At 41.7% G+C, this 15,971-nt stretch overlaps 1 protein-coding gene across 1 annotated transcript in view; it reads right to left on the reverse strand.

Moving 5' to 3' along the window:
- Nucleotides 1–15,971, reverse strand: part of MCTP2 (multiple C2 domains, transmembrane 2) — a 265,399-nt gene that overhangs the window by 214,722 nt on the left and 34,706 nt on the right. Inside the window, 1 exon segment of the mRNA XM_010845889.1 lies at nt 2,198–2,314. Within this exon segment, the coding sequence (XP_010844191.1) occupies nt 2,198–2,245 (48 nt within the window). The 5' untranslated portion in view covers nt 2,246–2,314.

Raw genomic sequence — 15,971 nt, forward strand, 5'->3', positions numbered from 1 at the left:
GGGAGTTGGTGATGGACAGGGAGGCCTGGCGTGCTGCGATTCATGGGGTCGCAAAGAGTCGGACACGACTGAGCGACTGAACTGAACTGAACTGACAGCATATCCACAGTTATTATCTTGCCCTGCAATGACCAGAAGACCAAAAGGTATACATGGTTTTTAAATGAGCCCTGGGTTAACACTCCATTCCAAAAGAATAAAGAAATCGCACAGAAAAGCAGAAGTAGCAGGTCTGAGATTGCTATCTTTTAAAAGACCTACTGAGAGCAGGAGGAGAAGGGGATGACAGAGGACGAGATGGCTGGATGGCATCACCAACTCAATGGACATGGGTTTGAGTGAACTCCGGGAGTTGGTGATGGACAGGGAGGCCTGGCGTGCTGCGGTTCATGGGGTCTCCAAGAGTCGGACACGACTGAGCGACTGAACTGAACTGAAAAGACCTATGTGCACGGTTATTCCTGGGGTAGCATCTAGGAACCTAGATGCTTCCCACCATCCTGAGTGACAAGAGCATCTCACTGTCCCTAAACCATGTATGCAACCATTTGTCTTATGCTGAATACCGGCTTTCCATCTAAAAGTCTGGACATGTAATATATGCTAGGTAGAGGGTGCCTATGTGACCAGTTCCCAACACAAATCTACTTCAAAAATCTCTCCAATGGCAGCTGCAGTGAAGTGAAGAGTTAAACACCAGCAGAGCATCTAAGGATGAAGATGCTTTTGACAACAGGGACTGTCACCCTGGAGGCCAGTCCGGTGACAGCAGAGCCAGAGACGCTCCTGTTTGCGAGATAAAATGTTGGCTGTGACAGAGCCTCCAATTTTGGTCCACTTAGTCTATTTCTTCAGCCCTCCCTTACATCCAGAGATCCGTGTACTACCCTCTAAATTCTGGGTCAGAAAAATATTTCTCTAATGAGTTTCCCTGGTAGACAACATTTCGCAGGTGCCATCACATCTCCTTGTTAGAGGAATCAAGCCTGTCCTAAGTGATTCTTTACAGGGGAATCTGTATGCATTTTTCTTCTATGCATTTTTCTCTTCACTGATTTTGCTGAGCATCCTTTCCCTTAGGAAATCATAGCTAGGAGCATGACCAAATGCTGAGTCCTTCTAGAGAGCCACCTGACCTGGGGGCAGTCTTTGGAATCCCTGACATAGAAATGTTATTAAGAATGCCAATGCTTTAACATAAGCTGTCAAAACGAACAGATATGGAAGAAATGGAGACTGTCTAAATTATTCTGATTCATTTTTAGCAAGAGTAACTGCAAGAAAACAAAGCAGATTTTTCTTTAAAAAAGAGAAACCAAAAAGAAAGAAAAAAATGAAATCTCAAAGTTAAAATTTTTAAAAGTATAAACATGAAAAGAGTCAGCTCAACTTAAAAAACAATAAGTGGGTGGGTCTGCAGGGAGTGTAGGAAGAAAACGAGATGAGAAAAGGTCAATTAAATCAGTGGAATTCTATGGGCTTCCCTCACCAGAGAAGGTAGGTGAGGGTCAAGAAGGTAAAGAATGTGTCTGCCAACACAGGAGACCTGGATTCAATCCCTGCGTCTGGAAGATCTCCTGGAGAAGGAAATGGCAACACACTCCAGTATTCCTGTCTGGAGACATCCATGGACAGAGGAGCTTGCTGGGCTACAGCCCAAGGAGGCACAAAGAGTCAGATGCAACCAACACTTTCACGTTTCACTTTCATTCTTTCATCACTTTCAAGGCCAGGCTGAACTGTGAGCAGCATCCTCCCATCCAGAAGCATTCAAGAGGAACCAGAGACCTAACAGCTAAGGAGGCCTAACTCAACTTAAAGGGGCAGGTGGTGCTCTGACAGTAAAAGCTGGGCCAGCCTGATGCTGGACATCCTGAAAAGAAAATCTCAGTATTATCAGGGAACACAGAGACCATGAGGACCTTTACCCTACCCAAGGGTTTCTACCATCTTTTATCAATGTCTGGAGTTCTGGCAGGGATGCTGCTGCTGCTACTGCTGCTAAGTCGCTTCAGTCGTGTCCAACTCTGTGTGACCCCATAGACGGCAGCCCACCAGGCTCCGCCGTCCCTGGGATTCTCCAGGCAAGAATACTGGAGTGGGATAGGTGACCTAAATAACAGTCTGCAATTTGGGGATGTCCCCTTTATCCCAAGAGAAATGGGAGAGAGAAGGGAGGGAAGGCAACAGTGATTACCAGGCGCTCATCATTTCTGGTAGCTTTCCAATGCTCTATAGTCAGCATGAACACTGACCCTCAGGTTTCACAAATGCAAATTTCTTCAGCACTCTTGTGTTTTCACTTTAACTGCACCTAGAGAAAGGAAATCAATCAATCGAACAAACTAAGGAGCTCAGCACCACGTTAAGTACCAGTCCCTCCTCACGTGCCATCTCTCATTTGTTTAACTGGAGAGTAACTGCTTTACAATATCGTGTTAGTTTCTGCTGTAGGATGAAGTGAATCAGCTATGCGTGCGTGCCCGTCAAGTCGCTTCAGTGGTGTCCGGCTCTGAGATGTCCTGTGGACTGCAGCCCGCCAGGCTCCTCTGGCCGTGAGCTTCTTCAGGCTGTGTACGCATACATCTCCTCCCTCCTGAGCCGCGCTCCCAGCCACCATCCCGGCCACCATCCCACGCCTCTAAGTCGTCACGGAGTACCAAGCTGAGCTCCCTGTGCTACCCAGCAGGTTCCCGCTAGCTATCTATTTCACACAGGGTAATGCATCTATGTCAATCCCAACCTCCCAATTCATCCCATACCTTCCTTCCCCTATCCCCACATGTCCTCTCTCTACATGTGCGTCTCTTGTTTTATTGTCAAATTCTGTGTCAGGATCCAGTGAGATCATACCATCAAAGTGCTTTGCAAACATTAAATAAATACTAAGTGGGTTTTAACATTATATCTCCTACCCTAAGGTCTTCTAAACCTTTCCTGATTTTCCTTGATCTAAAGAATTTACGTTATTAATTGTTCTGTTTATTGAATAATTTGTTGATTTCACCCTGACACTGTTTATATACACACCTCAGTTCATAATCATTTTCAGATCTCTGGACCTCATAGCAACACTCAGATATTCTCAGCAGTGGTTATGTATTCCTACATCCCCTCTTGTTGCTTGTTTGTTTGTTTCAAACTTTGTTTTCTTTTGTAACTTTCTAAAAAAGAAAAAATTAGCCCTATGAATATGTATAGAAAATTATATAACACCAAGGTACTGGTGAAATAAAAACTTAGCTGCAACAACACTACCTGTGCAGTTCTTTCTGATGACTTTCCCCTCATGCCCTGTCAGAAGGAACCACTATTCTAAATTATATTTATCATAATACAGTTATTTTGTTAGAGGTCATTCAGGGGTATGTAACATAGTACTATTTTTCATAATTAGAAACTTTATTGCAAGCTTTATATAAATTGTATATTACCCCAAACTTTTATATTTTTAACAGTAATGCATATTTATTTTATCATGTCAAACAATTCAGAGGTACCTGAGGGAAATAATAATCTTCCTCTATCCTTTTCTTCAATTTTTAAAATATTCTATACAATTTTAAAAGGCTACTTTCCACTTACAGACATTACAAAATATTGACTATACTCCTCATTTTAGACAGTACGTCCTTGAACCATGCTTTTAAGTCAACATTTCTTTCAAGAACTTTATCCACAATGATAAACGTAGTTTTATTAGGGAGATTTTTAACAGTCATATCCTATTTCCATTTTCAGAAGATTCCACAATTTGATTTTCCTGCTGATGGATCCTTAAGATGCTTACCATATTTTGCAACTACATAGTTACACAAAGCTTTAAAGAAGATTCTTAGACATATCTTCTGATGCATAAGTCAATTTCTCTCAGGGTTTTCAATCAGCCATGGACTCCTCCGTTAGAAAGTGAAAGTGTTAGTCACTCAGCCACGTCTGACTCTTGGTGCTCCCATGGACTGTAGCCCGCCAGGCTCCTCTGTCCGTGCAATTCTCCAGGCAAGAGTACTGGAGTGGGTTGCCATTCCCTCTCCAGGGGATCTCAACTCAGGGATCAAACCTGGGTCTCCTGCATTGTAGGCAGATTCTTTACCATCTGAACCAGGGAAGCCCCATTAGAAGTGATCAGAAATGTCTGAAGAATGTTTGGATGCTTGAATGACCACAGTAGGAGACATAACTCACACACAGTGGGTGTGACTCAGAGATATGAATGACACCCCAGAAGAGAGGCTTGCCCTGCCCAAAGTACCAGTAAGGTCCCATTGAAAAACACCATATCTCAGAGTTGAGTTATTGGTTTGCAGGTTATGTGGATCCTACACTTGACTTACAAGGTATTGCCAAATTGTTCTTCAAAGTAGATATATTAATTAATATATCTAACATCAGCCAATAATTTCCTATTGTGCAACGTCTTTGCCTGCACCTACCATTGCAAGATTTTTCTAATATGTGCCTACCTGAAATTGTGAAAGGGGATTGATCCGTTATTCTCTTAGCATGACAGCTTCAGAGTTTTCTTTTTTATTTATTTGAAATGGTAAACAATCTAATAATAATGCTTTCTTTGTATTTTTGTTGCAAATCTCTTCACCCAGTATCTAGCCTTAAAAAAAGAAAGATTTCTATTAAGGTACCAAGAGTCACATGTATAAAAAATTTAATGAGCTGAATTTATGAGTATTTTTTTTTTTGCATATTGTGTATTTGTATGTGGTATTTATTGCAGGGGTATGGTTTAAAACCTCCAAGGTCACACATACATTCTCATACATCTTGGAAATGCTCTGAAGTTTTGCTTTTTACAGTCTTTATCCTGAATTGTTTACTTATGGTTTGAAGTGGGTATGATATTTTATTTTTTATCCATATGGATAATCAAACTTCAAAGCACTTTTTATTGATAAGACCTACCCTAACTCCCAATGACCTTCACCTCTGTTGGGTATATAATTTCAATTCCTAAGATCTCTATCTATCTATACCTGTGCCAGTATCTCATAATAATTAATTCCTACATAGATTTGTAGTAAGTCTTGATATCCAATAACGTAAGGCTCCCAACTTGCTGTGGTCCTTCGGATTAATTTTTTTTCTTTGTTCTTCTATGTAAATTTCAGAATTCAAAAGTCTAATACCCCCACCTCCAAATAAAAGCAGTGGAGATTTTGACTGTGACCTGCTTTACAACTTAATCTGAAAACAGCTTTGTATTGTTCTCTTTCTAGCTATGAATATGGTTACTTTCTATATATCTTTTTTTTTTGATAATAGATTTAAATTTTTAGAGCAATTTTATACAGAGTATTTTTGAAGTATAGAGTAATCTCATATCTCCTCTTCCTCCCTATATACAACATCCCCAGTTATTAAGATCTAGCACTAATATAGTTATAATTGATGGACTATTATTGATACATTTATTATTAACTTAGGTGTATAATTTACCTTAGTATTTACTTCTGTATTGTATAGTTCTATTAGCTTGGACAGATGCATAAGGTCATGTGTCTACCACCATAGCCTCATATACAATCGTCTCAGTGTTGTAAAAATCACCTGACCATCCCTTCCCTCCTCTCCCCTCCTTAAACATGGCAATCATTAATCTTTTCACTATCCACAGTTGGAAACACACTTTACATAGCCTTCTCAGACTGACTTCTTTCACTTGGTAATATGCATTTAAATGTTCTCCATGCCTTTTTGTGGCTAGATAGCTCCTTTATTTTTGCTGCTGAATAATATTCCATAGTGTGGATATGCCACAGTTCATTTATACATTCATCTTTTCTAAAATAAGTATTTTTTCTTCTTTCACTGCTCAGAGTTTCCAATTCAATATGGAATAATATATTGGTAATATGCTTTATCTCTTATTTTCTTGATCAGTCTTAAGGGGTTCATTAGTTTTTAATATTTCTAAAATTAACTTTGGGGTTTATTAGTTTTTAATATTTCTAAAATTAACTTTTGTTGATTTATTTACTGATTCCTGTTCCATATGTTACTTTTTCCTTCTTCCTATACCCTCTGGGTTTAAGTTTCTTTTTTTCATTTAGATTCTTGACATGGAAAACTAGATATTGATTTTCAGACTAGCTGCATCCCACAAATCTTATGTCAAATCATTATGTCAAAATCATTACCATTTAATTCAAAATACTTCCTAATTTCTATCTTGAGTTCTTCTATGATACACAGGTTTTCCTAGAGGTGCATGCATGTGTGCAAAGTCACTTCAGTCATATCTGACTCTGTGCGACCCTATGGACTTCAGCCTGCCAGGCTCCTCTGTCCATGGGATTCTCCAGGCAAGAATACTGGAGTGGGTTGCCAGGCCTTCTTCCAGATCTTCCTGACCTAGTGATCAAACTCGTGTCTCTCATGCCTCCTGCTTTGGCAGGTGGGTTCTTTACCACTGAACCACCAGGGAAGTCCCTTTCCTAGAGGTATAGAGCTTAACTTCTTAAAAAAAAAAAAAAAATGGGGAATTCCCTGATGGCTCAGTGGTAAAGAATCTGCCTACCAATGCAGGAGACATGGGTTAGATCCCTGATCCAGGAAGATCCCACGTGCTGCAGAGCAACTAAGCCCATGCTCCACAACTATTGAGCCCGCTCTCTAGAGCCTGGGAGCTGCAACACTGACCTCCAGTGCCTCAATGACTGAAGCCCTCGGGCCCCAGAGCCCACACTCCACAACAAGAGAAGCCTCCGCAGTGAGAAGCCCACACGCTGCAACCCGAGAGAGCCCTCTTACTCGGCAACAGGAGAAAAGCCTGGGCAGTACTGAAGACCCAGCACAGCCAGTAAATAAACAAAATTATAAGCAATGGGATTGTCTAGTTATCTTTACATTATTGAGTTCTATCTTGACTCCTAATGGTTAAATGAGAAGGAAAATCCTCATGTTTCCTCTGTATTGAAAGAGGAATGGCAGCACTCTTTATTGCCTAGCCACAGTCAGTCAGTTCTGCAGTTCGGGGTTCTATGCATGCCAATCAGCTGAAGTCGTCAGACTTGTTCAGATCTGTCTTCTGACTCTTCTGTCTTCTTGTTTTAGTAGAGAAAAGAGGACTGAGAAACAGCAATGATGCTGAGTTGACAGGACTTGATAAAGGGATGAGAAAGACGGGACGTCAGCATTGAGTCCATCCAATTAGAGTCCCAGGGCCATCCACTCAAATGTCCAGATTTTGAAGGAAATTCCTGAGTCTTAACAATACACACTATGTATGTGTGTGTTAGTCACTCAATCGTGTCTGACTCTTTACGACTCTATGAACTGTAGCCCACCAGGCTCCTCTATCCATGAAATTCTCCAGGAAAGAACACTGGAGTGTGTTGCCATTCCCTTCTTCACAGGATCTTTTTGACCCAGATCGAATCCTGGTCTCCTACACTGCAGGTGGATTCTTTTACCTTCTGAGCCACCAGGGAAGCCCACCACTAGGTATAAAGGAATGTGCTTCATGTTTTCACACAGCTGAGCTTAATGGTCCCATGTTAAACCACACACAGAGATATCTTAACCAGTACCTACATTTGAAAACAACTGCCAAGCCTCAAATGTCCTGTCCATCATTATTACATGTAAAGATTGCCTTGTCTGGAAATTATCTGTAGAAATAGAATGCCTGAAGTATATTTAGGACTTCACTGGCAGAGGGATAGTATGAGAGAGATTTAATAGCCAGTAAAAATATCATCCCACTTGGGGAAAGTGCATATTGCAGAAGCTATTTTAGGACACAAAATACAATTAAAAGGTGAGCCTAAAGACACAATAATTTAAAACCGAGGAAACCTTATACATATCTTCCTGTGTCATTTCTTGCTTGGAACAGAGCCTGTTTAACAATCTGTGCTTACTCATAAGTCACCAAATCAACACAAATTTTTCAGAATACAAAACAACACCTATCAGAGAAATAGTTGGACCAATCAACTACAAGAAGGAAATTTCACTTATGAAAACTCTCTTTTAAATAGGCATCTCACACAGCTTATCATTCCCCTGGTCCCAAAACATCAAGCCAGTGGGTTTTTTTAAAATAACGCAACCCTTAAAAGCATTTCCCAAGTCTATGCCTATAAGAAGCAGTAAATATCTATCATCTAGCCAAAGAACAACTACACCCCCTCCAAGCAGATAAGAAAACTCAAATCATTCTAAGGTGCTATGGGTAATAATATTGATGACCTCTAGGGATCTGCAACCAATTTAAAAACACACAAAGAATAATCACATCATTATATCCTTAAAACAGTCTCTTATCAAAAATAAAAGTATCATGCTTTCCTCAATTAAAAGTAAAGGAAGAATCACAGAGTTGAGTGAGTAGAGAGTAGAGAAATCCGATTACGACAACCTGGTCTCTTACCTCTTACACTATTTCTCAAAACTGTTTAGATGGAGAGATTTCTGTAATTGATTAATTCCACCATCTGGATTAGAAACTATTAGAAAGTATAACTTTATTACACACACACAGTCTCTCTCTCTCTCTTACACACAGCATATGTATACAAACCAATTATAATTTCTTTTCTTTGCTATCTTTAATAATTCATTCATTCAATAAACGTTTATTGGCATCTATGTCCTAGGGGATATTACAGCCATTAGGGATTCATCAGTGAACAAAACAGAGTCCCTGCTTTCATGAAACGTATGTTCCACTTGAAAAAGACTGACAATAAGCCAAAAAATATTTAATATATTGAGTGATGGTAAGGGAAAGAACAAGAGCTGAGGGGAAGAGGTGGCTGCTGAGAGCCAGGCTGCCATTTCTGCATAACAGGAAAGCCTCCCTCAGATCAAGTGAGCGGAGGAGGAAAGGAAGACAGTGGGGGTGGAGCGTGCAGTGGACACAGGGAGAGAAGGAGCCTGCCCACAGAAGAAGGAACAAGTGCAGGGGGTCCAGAGGCGGGCAGCTCTCTCAGGGAGACAGAGAAACCACAAGGAGTCCAGTGTGTGACTGGAGAGGCAGGACAGAGAACCACAGGAGATGAGTTTCGAGAGGAGCAGGTCGCATCAGGCAAGTTCCCGCTGGTCCCTGCCAGGACCCTGGATTTTACCCTGAGCTGGTTGGAAAGCCACTCCAGCCAGCCACGCTCTGCTAATTTTACTATGTATCTGGTGCTGTGTTCACTGCTTCACTTACATCATCAGCAATGCTCACAATGATCTTATGTATGTGTGGGCGCACTCAGTCACTCAGTCGTGTCCAACTCTTTTGTGACACCCTGGACTATACCCATCAGGCTCCCCTGTCCATGGAATTTTCCAGGCAAAAACACCGGAGTGAGTTGCCATTTACTCCTCCTCCTCCAGGGGATCTACCCAACCTACAGATCGAACCTGCATCTCTTGAGTCTCCTGTATTGACAGGTAGATTCTTTACCACTGCGCCACCTGAGAAGCCCCCAGTGATATTAGACAGTAAGCATTTTCACTCCAGCTTTCCTCCAAGTTGATGAGGAAAATGCAACTTGTTCAGGTCCACAGTTCTGGAAACTGAAACCCAGACTGATCCAGATCAGCATTGTTTAACAGGGATGGAAGAGGGGATTACTAGCATTCGGAGCAAGACAACTCATTCATTCTTTATGTCTTCTTTAAGACAAGACATTCAAATCTTTATAATACAACCAATGAAATGATATGATCCAAGATAACCAAAGTCGCAAGAAAAAATTAGTATTATCTGTCTAAAACATTAATTATGCTTACAACTGAATTTGGAGAGAGCTTGAAAATTGGCAGAATTTGAAACCAAGCCCAACCAAACCTAACTGCTTCAATAGGAGACATTTCAACGGACACTTCAGAAGTGGCAAACTCAATGAAGAACACATAGTAATGAAGCCAATTTAACAAGCAATTTAAAAGCCTTCATATTAGTAGCTTAAATAATAATATCAATAACAGGGTTTTGCCAATTGATACCCAATTCAGAACTGAAAATCTGACAAATAGGCTTCTCTTAGATCCAAAAATACACCAAAAGATTATAAATTAGAGTCTTTTAAAATAATTTTTTCAAGACTGATTCTATTTTTCTTATCCCCTACAACCCAAGCAACAGAGAGCATTACCTGAGTGGCTCTTGGTTCTTATCAGAACAAGGCCCACCCATAAGTTCATGATCTAACGGTAAGGGCGGAGCAAGGAGCAGAGTGCTGTTAAACCACCGCAAATGTGCAGAGAGACCTGGAACGGTATTTAATGAGGCACGAATCCCACGGTCTATACAAATGAAGCCAGTGAAGAGGAAAAGCAAGATGGAAGACTTCCTCAAGAAAAGGAGAAGTGACAACGAAAAGTAAAGAATCAAGAAGAGAAAAATGAACAGAAGACCGTGCCCGTACCCTGACACTCAGGACAAAACCAGCTCTCTTCTACAGTGACCAAAACCAAACAAGCAAGTGCAAAACACGGGCAGCGCAAGTGCGGGAACTGGAGCTTTCCTGTTTGCTGACAGGAACGCAAACCGGTACAAACACTCAGGAAAACAGTCTGGCGGTTTCCTATACATTTAAACATATACTTACCATACGGCCCAACACCACCACTTATAGGCATTCACTCGAAAAAGAATTCAAACAGATATCCATTCTACTGAAACATATCTGTTTATGAAAGCTGTATTCAAAAATCATCAAACACTTAACCCAACTCTCCCAAAACCAGTAAATAGCTTTTAATGAAAAGTGAAAGTCAAGTAAAGATAGGGCACATTCATATGATGGAACACCATGCAGCAATAAAAAGGAATAAACTTCTAATATATGCAACAACATGGATATCGACGTAAAAACTTTAAGTGCAAGAAGCGAAACACAAAAGGCTATATACTGTCTGATACCATCTTTTATGACATTCTAGGAAAGGGAAAACTGGATGGAAGAAATAAGATCAGTGGTGGCTGGGGAAAGAAGACAACTACAAAAGGGAGCAGGGAACTTTGGTGGGTGATAAGAAACAGTGTATATCATGATCTGTGGTGGTGGTTGCATGACTGTTTCTCAAACTCAAGACAACTATTTATCTCCAAAGGGCAAATTTTAGCCTATATTACACCTCAATAAAACTGGTCATAAAAAAACTGAACGAACTGGATTTTACCCAAGCTGCAGGGCAGTTCTTCAAAACAAACCAAAATGATGCAATTCACCCGAGTACTTCCTGGTCCCTGCCAGCCCTGCTGCTGTGGAGAGTCAGTGGTTGAGCACAGTGTCACGCTTTCAATCTTAAAATCCCTCAAACACCACCGGCAGTCCTTTGCACTGTATTTCAAGAATGCCTCACGATGTTCTAAAGAGGGATTTGTTGTGTTGCTGTTGCTTAGTCGCTCAGTTGTGTCTCTTTGTGACCTCATGGACTGTAGCGCATCAGGCTCCTCCGTTTAGGAGGCAAGAATAATGGAGTGCATTGCCATATCCTTCTCCAGGGGATCTTCCCATCTAAGGGATCAAACTCACGTCTCTTGCATTGCAGGCGGATTCTTTACCACTGAGCCACCAGAGAAACACGATACTGATAAAGTACGTGTGTGCTTAGTCGCTCCATCGTGTCTGAATCTTTGAGACCCCATAAAGACTGTAGCCCACCAGGCTCCTCTGTCCAGGGGATTTTTCAGGCAAGAATACTGGAGTGGGCTGCCATTTCCTCCCCAGGAGATCTTCACAACCCAGGGATCGAATTTGCATCTCCTATATCTTCTGCATTGCATGCAGATTCTTTACCCCCTGAGCTATGGGGGAGCCCACTGGTAAAATGGATCTGATCCAGATGCCGGAAGAGAGTCTGATCTCCCAGTGAAGCATATTTCTTAGTGGCCCCAAGCTTTCACCTCCTCCCTGCTCCTCACAGTCCACCCACTCACAGGTAGTGGTCTCTGAAGGTGAGTGCATTCATCTCAGTGTGGGCAGGAATTAAGAACAGAACTTCTACATATATTTATCTTTATTTTTAAATTGAGAAGCATTAATTATTGCTAAAATTTAATATGCAGGTTGATTCACTCACTTGACAATATTTATTGAACCAAGAATTTGTGCTAGGAATGGGTCAAAGTGCTAGCAAGGCCACAATGAACTGAAGTCCCTGGGCTCAGGAGGTGTGTGTCCTAAAGAAGTGGACAGATAAAAAATTATAATAAAAATACAGCACAAACAAACCAAAAAGTATTTGCATGCAATTCCCCTAGTGAAAGGCACTAATAAAGCCATGAAAGGGAAGAGAATGTGGTCCCCACACCTAATCCTCTGAGGGAAAAATGGAAATTTCACAGTACGGAGATCACAGGCTCTCAGGATATGTGTGCTGCAAAGTGAAAGGTAGGATGTGTGCGTGTGTACACATGTGTGTCACACACCTGGCTAAAGAAATTTTAAAATGTTATCAAGTTTCCCTGAAAAAGATCCTTGCAAAGAAACTACAGACTAAAGAGAACGCTGATAATTAAGTACCGGCAAAAGCAATAGAGAGTGGTAATTACACTCCTAAAGTGAGCTTTCTTTTTAATTAAACAATTAAGTGATTAAAATAATTTAAGATTCCATGTTTAACCACACTGCTCTTAATAATAAGTATTTAGTTCTCCATAACTCAGGTGAGAGTAAAAGGGTTCTTGATATTTATAATAGGTTTTGAGATGTTTAGATACTGAAAATTCCATCTCCATCTCATCCTTCCTTTTTTAGACTTTTTTATGAAGGCCTAATTTATAGAATAGAAAATTCACCCATTTTTAAGTACATAATTGAGTGAATAATATTAGTGAATTTTTATAGCTATGTAATTATCTCCATAATCTCCTTTGAGAACAGTCATCCTTCCTTTTCAACCTCTTTTTAATGCTAATTACAATGTATATAGGGCCTCCCTGGTAGCTCAGCTGGTAAAGAACCCGCCTGCAATGCAGGAGACCCAAGTTTGATTCCTAGGTCAGAAAGATGCCCTGGAGAAGGGGTAGGCTACCCACTCCAGTATTCTTGGGCTTCCCTGGTAGCTCAGGCGGCAATGAAGCCACCTGCAATATGGGAGACCTGGGTTCGATCCCTGGATTGGGAAGATCCCCTGGAGGAGGGCATGGAAACCCACTCCAGTGTTCCTGCCTGGAGAACCCCCATGGACACACAGCTGAGTGACTAAGCACAGCACACAGTATATAAGAGCCATGTATATGCAGTCTGTGGGTGAACAAATGCATACGCAGAGGGAGGTGTTTTAACATACTGAATACTCAAGAGGCATGAACCAAAAGCACGCAGTATATGGCATTAGGGCCCCAGTCACTGTGGCCCCATACACAAGCCGCCCTGGACTTGGTCCTTTCTCTTCCTTTTACGCCTTCATTATCTCTATACAACACCCAATGCCTTTCTCTGCACTAGAGTAGCGTGCCTGTGATCCACGATAAAATCAGGGGAAGAACACACACAGGGCCCTTGTAGAGACAAGTGTTTGGCAATCACACCATCACAAGCGGACTCTGCAGCAGAGTTAGTGTCTCCAGGCTAGACCTGGAGATCTGAAGTCAATGCGGTAAGATAACACCCAGCCTCCAAGATCCCAGGGTGAGAGAGCGACGTGGGTACACACAAATGCGTTACAAACCAGCGTGACTGGCATCTGCTACCAAGCAGTCTTACGAATAATCAACAAAGAAACCACTCGGTCCAGAAACTGCCGCGCACCTCCTGAACAACAGCTTTTACGTAAAAGGTAATGAGAAGCAGGCCTTCCTTTTGGGGAACTGATCAAAACTCAGGACTAAATTCAGAGTCCCTCTCTCCCCTAACCTAACCTAGCAGTCTGTTCCAGTATCATTTCAGCTTCACCTTTTTACAGCTTTCACCTTTCACCTTTTTGCTACCTTTCACCTTCATTCTTTTCCTTAAAAAGAAAATTTTGGAGCAGGGCTTGTATTTATTGGTGGCGTATCATAAAATCCTTAAGAAAAATGAAAAGGCCAGTTGGGTATGGATAACTGGGTGGATTAACAGCTTACCTCTGAGGGCTTATAAACTACCTCCTGTCTTAAATATCTGACACACGAAGTACATAGTGTCTCAACAACTAACATAACCAGGTAGCCAATGTTATTATTCCCATTTTACAGAGAAGAAAAGAATGTGCAGAGAAGCTAAGTAGTCCTGCCGGAGGGCAGGGAGTTAGTAAGTGTCAGAGGCAGAATGGGAACCCAGGACACGGAAAACCATAGCTTGCTTTCTTAATCACACATTCTAATCTCTCCCAACTCAGAGACCAGGATAGGATGGGGATGCTAACTGCAGGGCCATGGCAGGCCAATGGCAACTCACTTACGCAAGTGGAGGCAGGCACTGGGACCCAGGAGAGGCAAGGCGCATCTGACAGGTCTCCATCAGCTAGAGAACCCAGCCACTCCAGGCAGGAAAGCTTGGATCTACTCACTGTTACCAGATCCAGCTCTTGGGAAGCAACAGTTTAACTACTCAACTCATCATTCAAGGCACACATGTGGTCTCAACATTATGCTAACTACAGCTGAGTCCCATCACTCATGACTTCTGTACTTGTGACTTTGCCCAGTAGCACTTTCTAGGTCAGTTCACGAACACACACAGGGTGACAAAAAATTGGAGTTGCCCAACGCGCACATTCCCAACCAAGGCTGAACAAGGCAACGCTCTCCCTTCTTGTCTCAGATCTCACACTGTAAAACTGTAAACAAATAACCTTTTCGAAGTCTACTAGGTGTCAGTTTTTCGGTTTTTGCTTTTTCTTGGTCATCCTGTTGTTCGTAACGACCCCAGACATAGTGTTATATGAATAATGAGAATCAACTATATGTCTCTGGATAGACGGAATGTGTCCTGTTCTGATCCACCAACAGGTTTATGGTCACAAAGATTTAAGTCAAGATTCTATTTGCACTATAAAGAAGAAAAAAAATAATCTGTTTTTCCATAACACAATACAAACCTTTATTGAAAAGCAGAGACATTACTTTGCCAACAAAGGTCTGTCTAGTCAAGGCTATGGTTTTTCCTGTGGTCATGTATGGATGTGAGAATTGGACTATGAAGAAGGTTGAGTGCTGAAGAATTGATGCTTTTGAACTGTGGGGTTGGAGAAGACTCTTGAGAGTCCCTTGGACTGCAAGGAGATCCAACCAGTCCATTCTGAAGGAGATCAGCCCTGGGATTTCTTTGGAAGGACTGATGCTAAAGCTGAAACTCCAGTACTTTGGCCACCTCATGCGAAGAGTTGACTCATTGGAAAAGACTCTGATGCTGGGATGGAGTTGGGGCAGGAGGAGAAGGGGATGACAGAGGATGAGATGGCTGGATGGCATCACTGACTCGATGCACATGAGTCTGAGTGAACTCCCAGAGTTGGTGATGGACAGGGAGGCCTGGCGTGCTGCGATTCATGGGGTCGCAAAGAGTCGGACACGACTGAGCGACTGAACTGTACTGAACTGAAAATACACTTTAAGAAGCAATAAATATTTTAAATGCATATTAAATGGAATCTATAAACACAGCAGCTATGACTTATATAAATCTTGTAATCACTGCTTAATTTGTTTTCACAATGAAAATTAGGAGCCAGTTTACAGAACATTAATTTTGACCATTGATCTAGGACAATATGTTTTCGGCAACGTCCTAGTCATCTCCCAAAAGAAAAAGTTCATGTTATAAGTTGCTATATGACAGACTGGGGAATACAACACCTAGAACACAGGTACATACACACCCACTGCACAAATTAAAAGTGCAACCTTCAAACAATTCTTAGCAGAGCAAGCTCAGTTAGCAAACACTACATATGTTCAGTTCAGTTCAGTCCCTCAGTCGTGTCAGACTCTTTGCGACCCCATGAATCGCAGCACGCCAGGCCTCCCTGTCCATCACCAACTCCCGGAGTTCACTGAGACTCACGTCCATCGAGTCAGTGATGCCATC

The sequence above is a fragment of the Bison bison genome, unplaced genomic scaffold, assembly GCF_000754665.1.
Source record: "Bison bison bison isolate TAMUID 2011002044 unplaced genomic scaffold, Bison_UMD1.0 scf7180017864227, whole genome shotgun sequence".
NCBI classification, from domain to species: Eukaryota; Metazoa; Chordata; class Mammalia; order Artiodactyla; family Bovidae; genus Bison; species Bison bison.